Raw genomic sequence first — 15,744 nt, forward strand, 5'->3', positions numbered from 1 at the left:
CTCCTTCTCATCCTCACCCAGCCACAAACCCCTATGAATTCTGCCCTCTAAGCCTCTCTTGAAGTCAGCAGTAAAATTTTATAGGGCAGAAAACATCCTTAATATTGTTTTGCTTGCCGTTCCTTTTATTGGCAAAGGCATCCTGAGACTGGTGCCTACATACCACACACACACACACACACACACACACACACACACACAGAACCATACCATGGGCAGGGCTCCAGTTTGGGTCCCCATTTCCATCTCTCAGTCTAAGATGCCCCAGGCAATCCTTTCCCCCTCCGGAGGACTCCCCCCTACAGATCTCTGCCTAGGGTCTGCTCGCCTCTGCTTCTGGGTGTCAGCCAGCCCTGCCACCCACTTTGCAAGGCTGCCCCACTGTAGAGACCCCCCCCCCTTACTTCTGGCCTCAAAGCTCTGTGCCCCACTGGCCTGGACCGGGTGGGAAGATGGTACCCTTTTGTGTGCACATGCTTCCCTTCCCCTGAGCAGTTTGCTTGTTCAGAGACCACCCACCCCTGGCCACATCTGCCAAGAGCAGAGCCTTCTCCAGGCCTCCTTTGGGTCACTCTGCCACACTGGGCATATTTGGTCACCTCTGCCCCCAAAGCCCCCCCACCCCCCCAGGTGACACCACCCTGTCCCGGCTTTTCTTCTGTCTCCCAGACCCCTCCTTTTCTGCTTCCTTTCTTCTTCCTCCTCCTGCTCCCTACCTGGGGGTCACCCCATCTCAGCAGTAAGTCTCCTGGGTCAGTTCACTTTAAGTTTGGCTGCAAAGAAAAAAAATCCCCCAGATAATGGTGGCTTAAACTCCCAGGGTTTTCTTCTCCTGTGTAAGAAGAAGACACAGGAGGCAGCGCAGAGCTGGCGTGGCTGGTGTGGCCTCAGGAAGTCACCATGACCCTGCTCTGGTCCCTCTGTTCCGCCATCCTTAATTTGCGAGGAGTCTGTTGTCTGACCCTGACCGGCTCTGCCCTGCCTCCTCCAGGGTCACTCCAACCCTCAACACCAGCCCCAGTGAATTCTCCAAGTTCCCCTCTTCCCTCCTCCCTCTGCAAATCCCACAGTGCCGGGCCTCTCCTGACATACCGCCTTCTGTGTGGCCCAGGGGCCTGCCCCTCCCTGTCCCTGGAGCCTAGTCCTGTCATTGCCTGGTGCAGTGCCCCGCTCCTACTAGGTCCTCGGAACAAATGCATTGCACAGAGAACGAAAGAACACGTTTTGAACAATAGATGGAGGCATCAGGAAGGGTTGGAGATGATGCTGAGGGGCCCCGAACCCAGAATACACCCTTGTGGCTGGAGAGGGTCAGTCATCGCCCCTATGCGCAAGATAAGTGAGTGTGCAAGAGTGTGTCCATATTTAACTAACAAAAGATTCTTGGTTGGCTGAGCTCAGGTAGATAACGGTTTGACCACATTATTTACAGGTACAAACGATGTCATAAAGGGATTTTATAATAATGCATATTCTTAGCTTCTTTTGATGAGTGATAGTGAATGTCAGTTGATGAGTATTTTAGTATCTGTGTCCCTGATGAAAGCCAAGGCACTGGCAGCTTCTTCTTTTTATTTTTAATTAAGTTCCTTGCTCTGTGCTGTTATTTCTGAATCAGTAGGAAGTTGTGGGGGTATGAGAAGTGTTAGGTGCTCTCAGAGAGATGAAGGTCAAATGAAAACTTAACATTTGTATTTCTTCATCCTAAAGATGCTTGTTCCTTTATCATCTATCTATCTATCATCTATCAATCATCTATCAATCATCTGGCTATATCTAACTGTATCTATCATTTTGCCTTTTTTGGAAATGTGGAGAAGGGCAAATCCCCTCACATCCCTGGCTTAAGACCAGCTTGCATGAAAAAACTAGGCAGACAGACTCCGCTGGCAGGGGGGCGCCCCCCCCCCCCCGGCTACTGCTGCCCGTCAGCCTGAGCTCTGCTCACGGTTCTACTGGCACCACCAATGTGGACCGACTCTGGGCATCTTTTACCAACCTGGAGAATGACTGCATAGTACGTACTTGCCCTTCAATAGGCCGGAACTAAAACACTTTACCCCTTTCGCATGGAGGTGTCCTCATTAGATGTAAATACGTTTCCCCATCAACAAAACTCTGATCACTCCCTTTTCATTCTTTTTGTTTTTCCTCCAGCATTTCAATCCATAATCTAACCTACGGGAAAGGAAAGGCAGGGAAGGAGCTGAATGTGCTTGAGCTCAGGGAGATGGGTGAGAGAGCCCTCCTTTCTCGGATTAGCACCTGACTCCCAGGGGCCTGGGGCCAGGGTTGGGGGAGGATAAGGGGAGGGTGAGAAACAACTAAGGCAAGACTGGGGAGACCAGCACAATCGAGCATGCCCGCCCACTGCCCAGGCTCCAAGGCTGCTCAGTGCTGGACTGGGGGGAAAGGGCTCAAAGTTTGGAGCACTTGAAATTAACACAGCTTTAGGAGCCAGCAATAGGCCTGGGCTGGGCGGGGGATTAAGCTGGTAATGGCCCTGTTTTCGTTTCTTCTATAGCCACGGTGGCTCTCCCTGCAGAATTCCCTTCCATGGCACATGTCACTGTGAGAATTCAGAGTCTTATGTTACAGAGGGGCGGGGGGGGGGGGGGGCGTGGATCTTGCGAGAAGCAGAACATCATGGCGGCTCTCTTTCCCAGCTACTTCACTGTGGGAGCCTCACAGGTATTGATTTGTGTGAATATGGACTGTCCAGGCGCACTGGGGGGTGTACTGACTATTGGGAATAGAGGTCTTCAGCTTTCATATATATATATATATGAATTAACCCGTTCGTTGGTTTTGTTTAAAAAGCAGAAAGGAGGTCTTGTTTATAGCCACGTACAAGAGCAATTTCCTCATTTCTTTTCTGTGTTGATCCTGTCACACATGAGAACCCAAGATATGCTATCTTGGGTCAGTTGTGCATGCCTTTTTTGCTGGTGGCTCATTGGCTAGGCAGATCACTTCTCATTCTCCAAAGCATGGATCCAGCTCTGAAGTTCAAGAACGGCTAAGGATGGAGGTGGGGGGGGGAGGGGGGTGCTATTTAAGGAGAGTTTGATGCTCGGACTCAAGTGTTCCCAAAGTGGACGCGGTTGGGTTTGGGGACCCAAAGCCAAGAAACCTTTGAAATGCTCCATTTTTCCTTTGTTAGTTGCAGAATAACCAGCTCATTAGGTTCTCGCCACACGCGGGCACACAGGAGCTGTATCCAGGCCCATTCGTGCAGAAATGGGAATAAGGAAGCATCCCCAGCAATTTCTGTTCAGCCCAGCTCTGGTCTCTTGGCAGAAGGCGTCCAACCTTTCCCCTTTCTTCCTTTTGGTCCTCACTGCTACCACCTCTCGTCTCATTTCCTCCCCGGTGGGCTGGCTCTCTCTTCTGGTACGATGCCACCTGTGTCCTCCTAAAACACTCTTACAAGGGGTCACATCCTCTCCTGGCTTATCACCCCTTTCCGGGCTGACAAGGCCTGCCTGTCCCCATATTCTCATCACAGAAGCTCCATTCCCAGATGACCTTTCCTCTCTTGTGTCTCCCTAGAAAATGCCTCCTCATGTCTCAAAGCTCAGTTCAAATCCTGCTTCCTTGGAGACTTGCGGCAGATGTAGGCTGTTCCTTCTTGCCCCCGTTGCACTGCATTATCCCAGTTAGCTCCCAGTTGGTTTGTGTACGGGCCTCCCCAATAGACTGGAACTGGATAACCAGGGTAATAAGGTTGGGCTTAAGCTTTGCTATTTTTTTTCTAGAAAAAATAGCGCCTCTATTTTTCTAGAAAATATACCAACTTGGACGGCCATCCCGATGAAGCCTGCTGTTGAAATATTTCTTGAGTGTTCAAAACATGCTAAATCCTATTCCAGAACAGCCCCCAGCACCTTGCTGGGTGAAGTGGAGGAGGGTCCCCCGGGGCCTTCAGCTAGCTCCTTCCCGACACCTTGGTCTTACAGAGAATGGGTCTGGGAACAATGCTTGGTAGGACTGTTGCTAACAAATGACAGATTTCAGGGGATGGGCTGCTGAGGGAGTCGGTTCGGAGGGAACAACTTGGGGGGGGGGAGTCCCGCAAGATGGTTTTGCACCACACTGGCATGGGGGCACGTGAAGGTGGGTCAGCATGCTTCTGCCTACTGAGAAGCAGGAGGGAGCACATATGTGGCGGCCTGTTGCACGTGCAAGCCCCCTGGAACTTGGGAGTGTGCACGCGAACCCCAGGACCGTCGGCCAGGCCACCTTCCGGGGCATCAGCTCCTTGATCAGTTACACGGGATGAACCCACTGTAGTTTATAAGCATTCCCAGAGCCGGGCTGGGCTGGGAGCCGGGCAGCTACAGATGAAGGGTCCCAGCCCTGGAGCTCATGCGTTTCAGAGATGACAAACATCCCTTCCCTGGCCACAGCAGAACTTAAGGATGTGGAAAGCTGGTGGGGTCCTCCAGAGGCGAGCACCATTCTGCTGCCCTGGTGACAAATATAGGGCTGTCTCATCAAGTTACCTTTCCCACTCTCACTCTCTCATCAGGGACTTGCCTCTGTGACTCCAAGGCATGAAGTGGCATCGGGGGCGTTCTGAGGGGACTCCATGCTGGTGTCTGAGTTTTTACAAAGGTAAGCTTGGCTCCTTGTCCCTTGGGGGCCCCGGCCCCGTGGCTGTGTCCTATTTCGCACCCGGTTCCAGCCTGGCTCCTGTTCTGTGTCTTGAGCTGGCAGGTAGATGGGACATCTCGTCTGGGTCTCGCACGCTGCTCCTTCCATTCGGACCCCGAGCCGTTTCGGAGAAGTGTGATGTGGGAGAGTAATGTCTGGCAAGATTGGCTCTCCATCCAGGGGTGGGAAAGTGAACACCAGGTCCCGGAGCCCAACGGTGCCCAAGGCCTTTTCTTCAGCCCGAGTCCCGAGTGCCACTGACGTGAAGGCCTTCTCTCCATCCCCACGCTGCAGGGGCCATGTGGTCAGGAACCGCATCTGGGTTCTCTTCTGGCAAATGAGTTCTAAGGGTCATTCATGGTTTGCTTTGTCACTTGTGGACGTTTTCATTATCCCCAAATTGACACTTACCTCTCAGTTACGTGAGAGCGTGGGCTCTGCGCCTCCTGGAGGAAGCCTTCTCGTGTTCTGCGTGCCATATCCATGATGCCGCCATGTTTCCTGCCTGCCTTCTTCATCGGGCCTGCGTTCCTTGATGGCAGCAGGGAGCCAGCATTCTGTGGAGGTGGGGGGTGGCCTGGTCTTGCAGCCTACGTGGAGGGCACTGGCTACAGCACTGATGTGCATTACTGTATTCAACACTGACAAGTGCAGTCACATCCCTGGCTGAGGACACCAACCCAAGGAGAACAGAGCCCCGTGCTAAGAGAGGCTTTGAAGCAACAGGAACAGGTCCTGGCCCCTCGGTAGGAGATGGGGGGCTCCCCCCTCCCCAAGCACAAGGTGATCTGGAAGAACTCAATTTACACCCTTGGCTCCTGTGGGCTGGGGGATCAGCAGAGGGCGGGATAATCCCAGCTTCTCGAGCAGATGGTTTCTGACTACCGCTTGACCCAGTTCCCTCCCAGCCGACTGGCAGTGGGGCTGACAGCTCTCCACCAGGGGAGCAAAACGTGGACCCTCCTCTCAACCTTCTCTTCCCTCCTCTTACCAGCAAGGTTGAGATGGCTTTTGACTCTCCCTGGAGTCAGGTCAATGGGCAGGATGCTGCATCTTCCAAAGGCTCCCTCCAAGCCTTGTCCATCTCGGGTGGGGCTCAGAGAGAAAACAGTTGTAGCCAAACAGGCAAGGACCGCTTCTGCGAGGGCTCTTGCTGGGGAGTGTCTGTGTGTGTGTGTGTGTGTGTGTGTGTGTGTGAGAGAGCGCGCGCATGCTCAATTCTTCACTGGCTTCGTAACTTTTCTCATCATTCATTCATTTGATCAACCAAGCATTAGTTGAATAAGCTACCCCTTATCTGGCATTAGACAGGGCCCATGAGACCCTTGCCCTCCAGGAGTCTGGGGCCCCACAGAGGAGACAGACAGACGAGAGTATAACAACACCCAGGCAGCAGGCCAGGGGACCTAATATGGCAAATAACTATTCAGGGCACAAGAGGGCCATGGTGGGCTTCACCAAGGAGGAGGGATCAGGCTGGGTCTTGAAGAACAGAGGAGTTTGCTAAATGGCTAGCGTCTGTGGTGATGGAAAGACCCAGAGGACCAGAGCACGTGTACCTGGGGGAAGATCCAAGCAAAGCCATGGAGGTGGGTCTCTCCTGGCTTAGGGCTACAACGCAGGAAGCAGAAGTCCCTCCTTCCTGCCCAGAGATCACAGGCTCAGAGGGTCCAGGATAGGGCAGGTGGTGCAAGCAGAGGCCATAGAGGGCTGCATATTTGGGAACAGCAGGGAACTGGGCTCTGGAGAAAGCCCTAAGGAGGCAGAAGGGCTGCCATTGTGGGGACCCTCCTGGCCCCCCCTCCCACCCCCCCCAACGTCCTCTTGATAAACCCCTATCAGCCTCAATGGTCCCCCGTTGGAGACGCCAGGCACCTTCAGGGCGGTTCCTCAGATTGGGAGGGAGGGGGCGCTCAGCCTCCAGCTTCTGGGTCTCTGCGGGGCTACAGCCCGGGCTGAGCTCCACAGAGGCACGGGCAGGGGCAGGCCCAAAGCAGGCAGAAGGGGAGCGTGGGGGTGGGGGGTGGGGAATGCTGAGCTGGAGAACCCGCTCCAACTTTAGTTCCCCAATATCCTAGGAGAGCCAGAATGACTTCGCATCCTGATTCCGCCTCACAGTCCTGCCGGTTGCAGGACACGGCCACAGCAGGTGGGGGGTCTGGGTGAGCCAGGGGTGAGGGCAGGGTGGAGTTCCTTGGCCCCGGGCGCTGCGCCCTGTCGGCCTTGTTGTGCTAGTCCACATCCAGGTGGGGGCGTCAGGAGAGACAGAAGGAACGACTGCACTCGGCGTTCTGGATGGGTTGGGTGTTCGGTGTTCATTGACAGGGTGGCTTGTCTGGCTGCCCAAAAAACGATGCTTTAGAATCACAGTTTACAGGGTTCTGTGAGGAGCTTCACCAAGTTGCGTTGTTTGAGGCTCCCAGGGTGTGACATGTGTCATTGTCCTCTCCCATTACAGATGAGGAGATGGGAAGCCGCGAGGGGGAAGACTACCCAAGGTCACTCCTACTAAGCTGCCAGTGGCTGAGTCTCCACTGGAACCCGGGTTTGTCTGAGACCCAGACCAACCACTTGGGGCGGGGGGATAGTGGTGCTGGAGACCTCGTCCTGGGGCTCGGAGCCGCCCTGACGCGAGGCTGGTTCCCCCGCACAGACGACGATTTCCCTGGGGCTTGGAGCCGGCAGAGGCAGCGGCTGGCCAGGCCTCCAGCGGCCGCCGCCTCCTTTACTCTTCCAGCCCGCGGGGCCCACGCCTCGCCCAGTGCGCCGGCGGCCCGAGGCGCTCGGCTAGGGCACTGCAGCCCGGGAGCGACATCCACCCGCGGAGCCAGCCCGGGGCCGCAACCGCCGCCCCCGCCTCGCCAAGTTCGAGAAGGTGCACCCCGGGAGGGCCGGGGGCGGCCGGCCGCCGCGGCGAGAGTTGTTTCTCCCGGTCGCAGAACGAGGGCAGGGCCTGCGCGACCGCGGGGAGGGGGGCAAGCACCGGGATCCCGGGCCAGGAGCCCGTCGGTGTCGCCCGCCGCCCAGTTGGGCGAGGGTCCGGGGCGCCCACGTGGTGGGAAAGTTTCGAGACTGCAAAAGTGGCCGGGCATTGCGGGGGTGGGGGGAGGGGAGCGGGCCGGCTCGCCCCTCCTTCCCGCGAAGGCAGAAAGGAAAAAAGCGGGGGGAAGCGGGGGTGGGCGTGGGGAGCGGGCGGCAGCGACCTGAACAGATTCCGCCCCCCCCTCTCCGGGGGAAAGCCGGAGCGGGGAGGCACGGACAGCCTCCTCCCGCATGGCCAGGACGAGACTCGCTCACCACCACCCCCCCTTTTTTTTTATGCCAACGTCTATCTCAACGCGCGCGCACTTACGGAGATTGTGCGGCTTTTTTTTCCCCCTTGGGAGAAAAAACGAGGAGAGTAAAAGAAGAGAGGGCAAAGAGAAGAACTCCTCGGCAGGCTCTGCACCGTGTCGCGGCCGGGCACGGGGACGCGGCCGCCACCCGCCCGCTCTCTCCCGGCCCTGCGGCGTGTGCCAGTGGGAGAGCGAGCTAGGGCACCCGCACCCGGGGACGCTGCGAGACTTTTAGGCGCTCGAACCAACCTCGCCGCCGCCGCCGCAGGCAGGAGAGACAGGGGCGAGAAGGGCCCTGCCTCCGCCTCGCCTTCCTCGCACGGCGCCCCGCGCCTGGCCGGCCCGCGCAGGCAGGCGGAGGGAGGGAGGCAGCGAGAAGGCGGGCGGAGCGGAGGCCCCGGCGGAGCGCGCAGCGGCCGGCCCGCCCGCCGGTGGATGCGGCGCCCCGGGAGCCTAGAGACAACTTTGCCGTGTGACGCGCCGGGAGGACTGCAGGGCCCGCGGCCGGGGGCTCCGCGCCGCCTCTGAGCGGGGCCGCGCGGCCAGCGCTCCCCGGCGCTCCCGCCACTGCGCTCGCCCCGTTCCGCCGCCCACCCGCCGGCCCGCGGCGAAGACTACCGGCCCGTCGCCGGCAGCCGCGGCCCTTCCTCGGCGCTCAGGTGCGAGCGCGGGGCCCCGCCGCAGCGCCCGCCGCAGCGCCGCGCCAAGCCGCGCCCGGCTCCGCTCCGGGGACTCGGGCGCCTTCGCTTCCGTCTCGGCCAAGTTGCGTCGACCAGCCCTTTCGCCACCTTCCCCTCGCGGCGGCCAAGGCGCCGCCACCGCCGCTTTCGCTTCACCGGAGCTGGGGGCTGCGGGGCCCCGACGCGGAGAGGATGGGGGGAAGGCTGCAGATGCCGAGGCGCCCTGAGACGCCCGCGCGGCAGTGACCCTCCGACCCCCTCCTCGGCTGCGCGCCTCTCCGGCCCCCGCGGCCCTCGGCGCCCCTTCCCCGTCGCGCGGGAACCCCCGCGGCCCGGCCGGCCCCCTCCCCCTGCTAGCCGGCGGCGGCCCTCCCGGCGGGCGGGCGGAGGCCCGGGCGGGCGCGGGCGGGGGCGGGGCGGGGCGGCGCGCCGGGAGCCCGGAGCCCGGCCCTGCGCTCGGCTCGGCTCGCCTCGCGGCGGGCGCCCTCGTCGCCAGCGGCGCACCATGGACGGGCTGCCCGGTCGGGCGCTGGGGGCCGCCTGCCTCTTGCTGCTGGCGGCCGGCTGGTTGGGGCCCGAGGCCTGGGGCTCGCCCACGCCCCCGCCTTCGCCCGCCGCGCCGCCGCCGCCCCCGCCGCCCGGAGCCCCCGGCGGCTCGCAGGACACCTGCACGTCGTGCGGCGGCTTCCGGCGGCCAGAGGAGCTGGGCCGGGTGGACGGCGACTTCCTGGAGGCGGTGAAGCGACACATCTTGAGCCGCCTGCAGATGCGGGGCCGACCCAACATCACGCACGCCGTGCCCAAGGCCGCCATGGTCACGGCCCTGCGCAAGCTGCACGCGGGCAAGGTGCGCGAAGACGGCCGCGTGGAGATCCCGCACCTCGACGGCCACGCCAGCCCGGGCGCCGACGGCCAGGAGCGCGTCTCTGAGATCATCAGCTTCGCCGAGACAGGTGGGTCGGTCCCACGGGCGGCCAGCTGCGGCCCTCATTCCCCACCCTCTTCCACTCCCTTCTCCTTGCCCGTTCTGGCCGCCGCAGCCAGTGCACCTTGGGGGAAACGTGGACTCCCGGCCCTGCCGTTCGCCCCTGGCCCTGTGCACCCCGTCCTGGTTGCCGTCCTCCTCCCTCAGGCAGCGTACCCCTGCTCCCCCGTCCCCGCCGCTGAGCGCCTCGCCCTCCACCACTGCTCTGAAACCGGGCCCCAGCGCCTCTGGGCGCGCATCCCCCTCCCGGCAGATGCGTGCGGCCCTGGCTCCGCGGGCACTTGCTTGGTGATTGCTTAATGTTTTTGTTTCCCACGATCGGAGTGTAGGCTTAGCAGTGTGGTTGGAGATGTGTGTGCTTGTTGATATCCGTGGGCCGGAGAAGTAAGTGTGTGTGTGTGTGTGTGTGTGTGTGTGTGTGTGTGTGCGCGCGCGCGCCTGTGCCTGCGTGAGAGGCCCCGGGGCCGCTTCCATCGCCGGGCAGCGTGGGCTTGCCAGGATTGCTGAAGCCTCACTGGGGAGAGCTAGGCAACCTCTCTTCCGATTGTGTGGGCACCGGAATCGGGCGGAAGGCAGGCTTCTCAACAGGTCCCATCATTTACGCAGAGAAAGACGCGGCTTGGGGGCAGCCCCGTGCCTCTAGGCTTGCCTGGCAGCGGCAGCAGCCCCCTCACTTTAGAGCCGCAGAGTTGGTAGTTAACAAAGGGTAGGAGTCCTTTTGGGAATTTTCTTCCGGCCCTGGATTGCAAATTTCTACCACTGTCTAAATATAATAATAGAGAAAATCTTTCGGAACTTTAAAAGAAGAAGGAAAATGTGCCCGCGCGGAAATGCTGCAAGTGCTTTCCACTCCACTGTCCTTTTCAGGACTTGAATGAGCCAGGCTGGCTTTTGTGCCTGGAGCTCAGCCCCATTTGTGCCGAGGGGACTGCGGAGAAGGTCGCAGAGGGGGAAGCCCTGGTGCGGGCTGGGCTGGGGTGGGCAGGGAGCTTGTGGGAGGGGGGAGCGGTTGTGTCACCAGGCTGAAAATGCCCCCCGCTCTTCCAGGCAGCAGGCAGACGGTGCTGGTGCCGCCTGGGGATGAAAAGGGATGAAAAGTTTTGCATGGCCGAGTGTGGAGAAAAGCAGAGACAATCGGGCTGGTTTGTGCTTAGAAAGAAATGCATTGCCGTTTTCGCTGTCCGACCGAGTCAGGGAAAGCTCGACATGCAATTAGAGAGCTTGGATTAAAAGGTGCTTTGGGGCCCAGAGTAGAAATGTGATTCTGGAAGGTCGAGGAGGCCTTTTGGTCCCGGTGGCACAAAATGACAGCGGGGGCTGGTATATTTCTGGTCCGTTTCACGGAGCCAGCTCTTTGACTTATAAATAACAGATTCAGGTCACAGGCAGCTCGTCCAAGACCAGCTTTTAAGGCTGCACTTTCCCCCATTTCAAAGTCAGATGTCAGTGTTATTAGAGGAGCCAGGCGAAGCCTGAGGAGGGGGCTGCAGGGCGGTGGTAGGAGGTTTGATAAAACCAGCTATGGCCACACAGTTGCCTTATTTGTTCTTCTTGCCAAAAAAAAAAAAAAAAAAAAAAAAAAAAGAGAGAGAGAGAGAGAGAAAGAAAGAAAAAGAAAAAGAAAAAAGTACAAATTGTCAGAAGAGTCACTGAAAAATGTAGGATGAGCGTGTGTAGTTGTATCTCGGTTGGCATGGTTTCTCTTCTTGTTGAGCTGAATTATGGAGGAAACTTAACAAGCCAGTTCCCCTTTTCCTCGGAGATTTTGAACACGCCATTAACGGGGAGCCGGTGTCTCACGAAAGGAGTGGACCTCAAGTGTCAAGGCTGAAGGTCCTGTCCCTTGGAACTGGTCAGAAACGAGGGCTGCGCTTTGCAGCCTGCAAAGCACACGTTCCCGTGTCAGAAATCTGAGCAGAGCTCGCTTGTTTGCAGTGGAGGATCCACTGGGGGTTGGATCAGATCGTGCTTAGGTAAACACTAGGAAGAGGCAGTAGGTGGCTCAGCTTGATTTTGCAATGCCCGGAGTTAACCAAAAAAAAAAAAAAAAAAAAAATCTCTACTGAAACAACCCACCCCAAAATCCTCGGTGCGATCCTGGTTTTGTTTTCCAGATTTCACAGATACCCATAACAACTTGTTAAGATCTTGGCCTCTTGACAAGTTCCTCTGTTGAGCTTTGAGGCCTGACAGCCTGTCTCCAGGGAGCCCTGGCCTGGGAGAGGTGAGGCAGGATTTTATAGGCCCGGACCCTCCAGCTCCAAGTCGGTCCGGGTTTCTCAATGGAAAATGATTTTTCTCTGCCTCTCCCAGGTTCCAGTGAGAGGCCCTGGCCCCAGAAACTGTATTTCTGGTCAATAACGTTTTCCAGCTGCGTGGCAAGTTCACATTCCAGCATCAGGCAGCAGAGTGTCTTTCCGCGTTGCCTCGTGTTCTCCTTGAATTAACTTGGCCTGCTCTCCCACTTCTCCGCAGATGGCCTTGCCTCCTCCCGGGTCCGCCTGTACTTCTTCATCTCCAACGAAGGCAACCAGAACCTGTTTGTGGTGCAGGCCAGCCTGTGGCTTTACCTGAAGCTCCTGCCCTACGTCCTGGAGAAGGGCAGTCGGAGGAAGGTGCGGGTCAAGGTGTACTTCCAGGAGCAGGGTCACGGCGACCGGTGGAACGTGGTGGAGAAGAAGGTGGACCTCAAGCGCAGCGGCTGGCACACCTTCCCGCTCACCGAGGCCATCCAGTCGTTGTTCGAGCGGGGCGAGCGCCGGCTCAACCTGGACGTGCAGTGTGACGGCTGCCAGGAGCTGGCCGTGGTGCCGGTGTTCGTGGACCCCGGTGAGGAGTCGCACCGGCCCTTTGTGGTGGTGCAGGCGCGGCTGGGTGACAGCAGGCACCGCATCCGCAAGCGGGGCCTGGAGTGCGATGGCCGGACCAACCTCTGTTGCAGGCAACAGTTCTTCATCGACTTCCGCCTCATCGGCTGGAACGACTGGATCATCGCGCCCACCGGCTACTACGGGAACTACTGTGAGGGCAGCTGCCCGGCCTACCTGGCAGGGGTCCCCGGCTCCGCCTCCTCCTTCCACACGGCCGTGGTGAACCAGTACCGCATGCGGGGCCTGAACCCCGGCACGGTGAACTCCTGCTGTATCCCCACCAAGCTGAGCACCATGTCCATGCTCTACTTCGACGACGAGTACAACATCGTCAAGCGGGACGTGCCCAACATGATTGTGGAGGAGTGTGGCTGCGCCTGACCGCGGCGGGGCTGCGGCGGCGGGGCGCGAGGGCAGTCCCAGAGGGTCTCCTGCCAGCCCCTGTGGGCACCGGGGGCCCAGCCGGCTGAGCGCGGTCCTTCCGGTCCTCCCGTTGGGCTGCCCGGGAGGTGCCGGGGCGAGGCCTGAAATATTTTTCTACTACTTCATCGAGCAATCAGTCAAAGCCAGAGCAAGAACCCTCAACTGACATGAAATACTTTCAGATGCACACGTAGACACGCACAGCCAGACGCATCCTGCCACCCACACAGCAGCCTCCAGGATACCAGCAAATGGATGCGGTGACAAATGGCAGCTTAGCTACAAATGCCTGTCAGTCGGAGAGAATGGGGTGAACAGCCACCGTTCCCACCAGCTGGCCCGGCCACTCTGAATCGCGCCTTCCGAGCACACATAAAAGCACAAAGACAGAGACGCAGAGAGAGAGAGAGAGAGAGAGAGAGAACGAGAGAGAGCGCACGGGAGCCACAGACAGGAAAAGCAGATGCGGGGGTGGGGAGCGTGCGGACAGGCGGGAGGGCTGCGTGGCCCCCTTTGCTTGTGTGCAAAGCCTGCCATGCCTCAGCATCTCCTGGCTCAGACGTGTTGGCTTCCTTCCCTGCCTGGGATCCTTCATGCTGCAGGACCAGGGGGGCCTGTCTTTTCCCACCCTTGTGGAGAGAAAGAGGCCCAGAAAGGACACAACCTGCCAGAGACCGTGGAGCAGTGGCAATGACCGTTTGACTGTTGCTTGGGTCCCTGGCGTGACTTCTGTGTGTGTTTGTTTTGGGGTAGGGAGGGAGGGAGAGGAGGAGGGTCTTAATTTGATGCTTTAACTGATCACTAGCAGTTGACAGGTCATTCATTCCAGTTGTATAATTGAAAAGGGATTTTTTTTTTTAACCAGGTATGACCTTTTAAGTTAAAATTTGAATTGTTTTACGCGGGAAGAAAACTAAAAGTTGCAATCTGTGCCCTTCACTGGGGATGTTCCTCTAGGACTTATTGGGGAGGGGTGGAAATGACCCCCGAGGCAGGGGAATGAGCCCCGAGGAGGAAATGGTGCAGTGGAGGCATTCTGGAAATGCTGGTGTTGGGGGGTGGGGGTGCCTCCTCCCCCAGCGGGGTTGTGGGAGGGGAGCAGTTTAGCCGGTCTTGGAGAGATGGGGAAGGCTTTCAGCTGCTTTACAGAAGTTGCCCGTGTGGGTCCCGGCCACCAGGGCCGGCCATGGACGTGGCCCCAGCCTGCTCGCCTGCCCGCCTGCCCCTCCTAGCACTTGCCGACTTGCCTGAACGCACATGATATAGCACTTGCCCAACTGCGTGTGTCCAGAAGTGGCCCTTGGCATATCACTGAACTCGCTCACCCCCAGATGTCCAAGTGCCACGTGAACTATGCAATTTAAAGGGTTGACCCACACTAGACGAAACTGGACTCGTACGACTCTTTTTATATTTTTTATACTTGAAATGAAATCCTTTGCTTCTTTTTTAAGCGAATGATTGCTTTTAATGTTTGCACTGATTTAGTTGCATGATTAGTCAGAAACTGCCATTTGAAAAAAGAAGTTATTTTTATAGCAGCAAAAAAAAAAAATACAGTTAAATGTATTATACATAATTTTGGAACCAAAGAGGCCAACAGATCAGTTTTAATTTTTATTAGATGGTGAGGCCATCTTCTGTGAGGTAGACGTTCTGAACAATCCCGTGAGTGGCCTGCCAACGTTTCAGGGTATAAATGGATTTTGTTTATTCAGTTTGATGTGTCTTTTCTATCTTCACACACCCAGAAGGTACAGTAAAAATGACTATGGTAGAATGCAGGTGTGCGTCCTTAATTCCCCACCTTTATGTTTATTTAATAAAGCTCCCCTTAGGTTCTGTTTCATAATAATTTAAAACCAAACAATTTTCCCATAGACTTGCTGTTAAAGTATTTTACATCTGTGTACAGTTTAAGAAAATAAAAGATCGAGTGCCACAGGCTTCCTGCCTGGTGTGGTGTGTGGGGCGGTGGGGTCCGGGCTGGAGGCGGTGGCGGGGAGGAGGGCGGCGGCCAGGCGTCCAGCTTTGACGCTGGTTGCCTCCGCGGCCCGCTCCCGGCGCTCTCTGAGTCCTTGCCACGAGCACGGATGTCAGTCGGAGAGGCCAGGAAAAATGGCAGAAGATCAACATGAAGGACAATTAGCAAATCCAGGAATTACACGTTTGTTTACCCTCCTTCTCCCGAGACTAATTATGTTTTACTAAAGGCGCATCTATTACCGCTTGAAAGTGCCGGTTTGAGCCCCCGTCCCTGGAAGGAAATGTAAAACCTGGAAGGTTGAAGTGCAGCTGACCTCCGTGCCCTGTATTTACTGATCTAGGTGACTGTAACCCAGAAGAGGCTAGGGCCTTGGGAACAGAAGGGTGAACAGAAAGGAGGCCGTGAGTATGCTAACTGTCCTTGCCTGTGGGGATTTGAACTGGAGTAGGTGGTGGTGGTGGTTTTAGTACTGACAGATGTCCAACTGCAATGGCAGGTCTGACTTGAGACACCCACAAAGTGCTGTTGTATGTCGTGCTTTTTTGGGGAAGCAATTTCACCATTTTCCAAAGTCGGGAATCTGAGGTGCGGAAAGGTTCAGAGCTTGCCCGAGGTCAACACAGCTGGCACAGGCACCCTGGGCGCTTGAGCCCAGGTGCCGTGGCCGGGCCACCTGTTCTCTGGGAGGACGGCAGCCCTAAAGCCTCGCCTTCATCCGAGGCTCTGCAGAGCCATGGGGCTGCGCCTTGGTCTTTGGGTCACATGTGGTCTTCCCAGAAAATCTCAGGACAGTTGAGCAGGTGGGACC

General features: G+C 57.6%; 1 protein-coding gene across 1 annotated transcript; it reads left to right on the forward strand.

The window, feature by feature from the left end:
* Window positions 1-7,843: 7,843 nt before the first annotated feature.
* Window positions 7,844-14,895, forward strand: INHBB (inhibin subunit beta B). Its single transcript, XM_060625450.3, has 2 exons — window positions 7,844-9,624; window positions 12,132-14,895. The coding sequence occupies exons 1-2, from the start codon at window positions 9,177-9,179 to the stop codon at window positions 12,905-12,907; spliced, it is 1,224 nt and encodes a 407-aa protein (XP_060481433.1). The 5' UTR covers window positions 7,844-9,176; the 3' UTR covers window positions 12,908-14,895.
* The last annotated feature ends 849 nt before the right edge of the window (window positions 14,896-15,744 follow it).

Source organism: Panthera onca, chromosome C1 (genome assembly GCF_046562875.1).
Source record: "Panthera onca isolate mPanOnc1 chromosome C1, mPanOnc1 haplotype 2, whole genome shotgun sequence".
Classification (NCBI taxonomy): Eukaryota; Metazoa; Chordata; class Mammalia; order Carnivora; family Felidae; genus Panthera; species Panthera onca.